The 6,000-nt window shown below is 37.5% G+C and overlaps 1 protein-coding gene across 1 annotated transcript; it reads left to right on the top strand.

The window, feature by feature from the left end:
• Positions 1-1,896: 1,896 nt before the first annotated feature.
• LOC116214509 (2-hydroxyisoflavanone dehydratase-like) lies at positions 1,897-4,522 on the top strand. The gene is given in 3 exon segments (XM_031549907.1): positions 1,897-1,996; positions 3,104-3,643; positions 3,907-4,522. Coding segments are annotated over 3 exon segments (1,059 nt in total). The 3' UTR covers positions 4,326-4,522.
• The last annotated feature ends 1,478 nt before the right edge of the window (positions 4,523-6,000 follow it).

The raw sequence follows: 6,000 nt of genomic DNA, 5'->3' as shown, positions 1-6,000 counted from the left end.
AATGATTGCCCAAATTATTTTTCTAGTCGTTGATTAATATTTCCATAGTCTTGTATTGCCTTTTCACTTTTATCTTTCCATCCTTGGAATTTTTTAATTTTTTGTTCACAATAATTTCTTTTCATATTGGTGGATCTATTTCGTACAATGCACGAGTATAATATAAAGCGGAGCTATGGTGAGCCCAGCCAGATGTGCTCGAATTGTTGAATGAAATTTTCTCAATTTTTTAAATTTTCGAATTTCTAAATTTTAAAAGATATCTTACAATTTTTATGATTTTTTTGGATTAATTTTTGTGGTACTCTTTTAATCTTTGAAAGATATTTCAAAAATATATAGAATTTTTTGACACTTTTTGAGAAGATTTTATTATCTTTATAATATTTAATAATCTTGAAAGTTTTTTAACTGAGGTAAAAATTAATATTTAATCATATAAATATTAATATTAAAAATACTAATTTATTAATATAAGTATATAAATATATAAATATGCATTTCTTCGAATATTATATGGTTATGTGGACGATCATTAATACAAATTTTACTGAATAATTGAACATTTAAAATTAAGTTTTAATTTTTTTGATTAGATATCGATATAACCAGATATTTTTGAAAGTTTTTGAGAGGATTTTACAATCGAAATAAGACTTAACAATCTTGAATCTCTCTTTTTTTTTGGTATAAACCATGGTATCTGGAAATTCAATTGGGTCCTGACTAATCCAATCGAGTCGGGTCGGCTCACTAAAGGGTAAAGTTCTTCCAGCATGAAGTTTTTTCATTCGCAAGGACTCGAACTTGAGATCTTACTTAAGCGAAACAAGCGCCAAACTGTTTGAATCAACCCACGTTGGTAATAATATTGAATCTTTTATTAAGATAAAGTCATATATAATAAAATCAATATTAATATTTTAAAATATATATATACTAATGTATGATACAAATTAATCAAATAAAATAAACTGTTAGGGACCAAAAAAATTGGTCCGACTCGTTAGGCCCGACGTACTGTCCTGGGCACACATTAATACTCTAAATTGGGTAATTATGTCTCATATCTGTTAATATCTCTCATATTATTTCTAGAATATTCTCCTGATATATATTGTGAGATATTATTATTTCTCTAGTTGCATATATGACAAGTACATCTACTTGTTATTTGATATTAAATATTCTACACAGATTACAATATCTCGATACAGATACTTCAAGACTTCTATAAATACCTTTCTAGATATTTTGCTTCGGATTAAATTTATCTCCTCCCTCTTTGTCTCATAAAACAAATTAATTACCAAACTCCAATTGAGTGACAGGCGACCTCCATCACGGTCCCTAGCTCCTCTTCATGCATCTTCATTTTTATTTACTTTTTTCAATTTCTCAATAATGTTTTTATAAATTCGTTTTTTATATCTTAAAAATTAAAAATTATTTTCTTAATTTTAAAATTAACATACGTTAAAAATAGGGAAACTAAAAATTTAAATAGTTTCCTTAAATTTCCCAATCTACCAACTTTTCAAATTTTAGATAGAAAAACCAAAATGTTTCCTTCTGTTTCTCCTCCAACCCGTTAGTTTTGACATTAACGGCGCTGATGTGGCCGTTAAATCTATCTATGTGACAGATGGCAACACAAGTGGCAACATTGTGTGGTCCTTTGAACCCGAAAAATCAAATAGTTTGATATTTTCCCCCAATCTATCAAAATATCAAAACTTAAAAAATTCAAATATTTTTCATATGTTCCCTAATTTATCAAAATGTGGATTATAAGTTTGAATTATGAAGTTATATATATGTATGTTTGAATATTAAAAGATATCGCTACATAACCCAACATTTGCACTTTTTCTCAACTTTACCTAACCTACGAAAATGACACTAGGCACCCCAACGTTTAGGGTGACGTCTCAAATCTATCCCACCATCAATATTCAATCCATTTTGGATGGAAAATCTGATGTGGCTCGTAATGGTACTGACATGACAGTGTGTAGGCCACTCCTATGTTGGCTGAGATGAAGAGTTCATCAGGCCAATATCGAGCTACCTGTTTTCATTGCTCGAGCCACCATATTGCTAGTTCATAGATATTACGGAAAGCTCATAATAGAACTACAACTTACAAGCAAATTTTGAGTCAAAAAGCAAAGAAAAAAGCTAGAAAATTGTTTTTGAAATTTAGTTTTCATTACGCAAAGTGAATTTTGCAGATCTATATCTCTCAAACCATGCAACGAAATTACGAGTAGTCAATGGTTGTAGCTTCCTTGTGAATGAGGAATCTGACCACATAAATTTTGTGGACAAAAAATGACTCTAATGGAATTCATCATTTATGCAAAGTTTATTGGGCCAACTTCGAGTTGACTGGTTTCGTCGCTTATGCCACCAATTTGCGAGTTCTTGGAAGTTATGAAAAGCTCATATGTTGCACTACAACTTAGAAGCAAGTTTCGAGTTCTTAGACCAAGTTTATAGTCTCTTGGATAGTTAAAACTGATTTTTTTTGAAAAGTAATTGTATTAGTGGAACATTTACTCTGTATTAGACAGAATTAACTTTTTAATTTCTCAAATAAATCTAGAATTTTCTGTCTGTTTTCAGTTTTTACTTGTATTGTTTTTAAACGTTGCTGTCCTCGGCAGAAAGAAGAGAACAAAAGCTTCTCCATTGCAACATTTTTCACTCTTATTCATTCTGTCGCTCTTCGTCCTTCTGGCTCTCTTTCACCCGGTTGGTTTCGGTCTTGGGCCAGCAGAGTGTTGCCGCTGTTAATCTGCTGTTTTTTGACGGTCTTGGATATTGTATAGTTATTTTGGAGGTTGATTATGATGTGTTCCATCGTCTTATCGCGAATTGGGACTCGTGTGCTCTCCACCTAACTATGTTAGTCGACCTCATTCGGGAGCTAGTGGCACGGATTCAGGACATTAATATTGTTATACACAATGAAAAGGTAATTCATATGCATATTAATTAGCTCTTCATCAAAAGGGGGGCCACCAGATAGATGTACATAAGTGTTCCTCTCCTCACCATAGCCACAACAAATCGTCTCTTTCCATATCCAATGGATAAGGCGAAGTTGATAATGATATAATCAAGGACTTCCTCCTGCTTCCACAAGGACGGTCGACCGACATCATCCCACCCTCAACCGCCGACCCCGCCACGGGCGTCTCCTCTAAGGATGTCACCATCTCCACCGATCCCAATGTGACTGCCTGCCTCTTTCTCCCCAAACTGCCTGTCGACGACCGTCACCAGAAGCTTCCCCTCCTCTTCCACTTCCACAGCGGCAGCTTCTGCGTCGCTTCCCCGTTCACAGGTCGCTAGTACCGCTATATCCAGGCCCTCGTGGCTGAGGCGGCCAAGGTCGTCGCGGTCTCGGTGAATTATCGGAAGGCTCCTGAGAACCCAATCCCCGTGGCATATGAGGACTCGTGGGCTACACTCCACTGGGCCTTCTCCCACTCTGGCGGGACTGGGCCCGACAACTGGTTGAATCGGTATGCCAACTTTGGGAGGATGTTCCTCGCCGGAGAGAGCGCAGGCCGGAATATAGTCCATAACTTGGCTATGGCCGCTGGCAATTCCGACTTCGGGGGCTCAATTAAATATTACTATCTAAGCATTTCATATTATGCATTTTATGAAACAAAATTTGTACAACTCTAATTAAAACTTGACTATGGCTTTGTTATACAAATAGCTCCACGTGGTCGCCCAGAAACTTAGAACAAGTATTCATTTTGCCTTTGCCTTGGCAATTTTATAATTCTTATAATTAATAATTACCAACCACATTAATTATTATTATTAATATAATAAATTACGTGTACGATTATTCAATAATTTCTCGTTTATTTTAAATTTTCAGACTCCTTGGGGCCGCATTAATCCATCCCTACATTTGGGGTGTCAAGTCGATCGGGTCAGAGGCAGTGGACCCGGAGCGAAAGGCCTCAGTGGACCGGCTATGGCCATTCATATGCCCCACCAACCCAGACAATGATGATCCATGCGTCAATCCAGTGGTAGAAGGGGCACCGAGCTTGGCAGGGCTCGGGTGCGGGAGGGTTCTGGTGTGCGTGGCCGAGAAGGACGTGTTGAAGGACCGAGGGTGGATGTACTATGAGGCGGTGGCACGGAGCGGGTGGCCTGGCATGGCGGAGATCATGGAGACGGAAGGAGAGGGTCACGTGTTCCATTTAAATGCCTTAGAGAGCCAAAAGGCCAAGGATCTGATCCAACTGCTAGCAGATTTCCTCAACAGGGACATGCCCCCATGGTTTTCATAAATTTAAATTCTCTTTTTAAAAAAAATAAAAAATAAAAATTCGAGTGATGTAATCTTATTTTCTGGAATTTATGTCAGAATAAGAGATTCATTATATGGTAAATTTCCCTGTAATGATCTACGCAGACGTGCATTGTGTTCTTTATATTTGCCAGTTTACACGGATTACTACATCTCTCGCGACTCTTTTGTTGCAAACCAGATTGACATAATACTGATTCTATGCCCCTACGGCAGCATGTGTCATTTCCATTAGACCCGATGCAATCATGGGAATTATTTCTCACGGTCTTCGATATGATTCAAGCTCGAGATCGTAAGGAGGAGGACATACACCCTTAACAATATTGACCCTCCCCAGCTATATCACTCGGGTTTGACTGGACCAAGCCCAATTTGTATGTACAAGAAGAAGATCGTGGACGGACATAATCACACGGATTGTTATGTCAAGCAATGTGATATTCTGAGACCAAAGCCCACACACAAATCAGGGGCCAACTTTATGCAGAAAATTGTAATGGGCCAAATGGTATGTCCTAAAAATTCAAATATCGGAAGCATTTTTGGCATAAAGAAGTGCTATCCGGGACCTGGGAGTAATATTTCCAGTTACGATGGCGGTCCATCGACTAGCGGGGAATAAGTGTAGAATGAGGACACTGAAAATCAGTGACCAGACTCAGAATCTCTGACTATAATAATTAAGAATGAGCGTTATGCATTGAACTCTTTTCTCGTTTGGAACCTCAAGTGTTCTTGTGCTTTCATTATAGGCGTGGCTTAGGGGCTTAATGGGGAAATCAGAATATTAAATTGATCCTAATTTCACTGCCACATGAATCCACTTGGTAAAGAAACACCAACAAAAACTCTCTGGCTCAAGACATGGGCTCTTATGGAGGTTTAATTTTGAACTTAGTACAAGTATTGAAAAAAATGAAATAAGGAGCACCAGAAATCTCCATAATGAGGACCGAACTTAACACCTTCTTCTTTGATTCCCTTTTAAATGATTTACTAACGTTTAGTTTCAATATATATATTTGGAAAGAATACAAAGCTTCTCTCTCCTCCCAAATACCCTCATCTGTTGCCTAATCACCAAAGGATTTTCATTCTTATGTATTATATCTCCCCTCTCGGTCGTCTTCTTCTTGTTCTTCCTCTTCGCGGCATTCTTATGATCATCGAAAGAAAACGCAAATGTCACACCGCAGGCCAAACGGAGAGGAACAAATGAGCCTACAATGGGTCCGAATTCCAGGCTCCAGTGGAAATTTTGACATTGAATGAAAAGAAGACTCGAGACATCTATCTATACCGCTCTCGCTGGACGTTTTTTCAAAGCGTGGAAAATTTTCTTGTTGTTGACCCATTGAAAGTGAGAGTGTGAGAACTGTAGATATGGACAGATCTGGTAGATATGGTAGCGATTTTTCCTAATCAGGAGGTGCCGGCCGGCCCGGAAGCTTCCCAAGTTAATTGGGCGATCTTTGACATATTCTTCTTGATAGAATAATGTTTGTGAAAAGGAGAAAGAAGACGGAGGAAAGAAGACGGAGGCGAGGGAGAGAAGACAAATTGGAAATTCTCTAGAAGGATTTATCAGGACACAGATGAGGGGATTTGGGAGGAGACAATGAAGTTTTGTAGTCTTTCTATAATTAATTAAA

Source organism: Punica granatum, chromosome 7 (assembly GCF_007655135.1).
Source record: "Punica granatum isolate Tunisia-2019 chromosome 7, ASM765513v2, whole genome shotgun sequence".
In the NCBI taxonomy this organism is placed as follows: domain Eukaryota; kingdom Viridiplantae; phylum Streptophyta; class Magnoliopsida; order Myrtales; family Lythraceae; genus Punica; species Punica granatum.
This window is presented reverse-complemented; position numbering and strand designations above follow the sequence as displayed.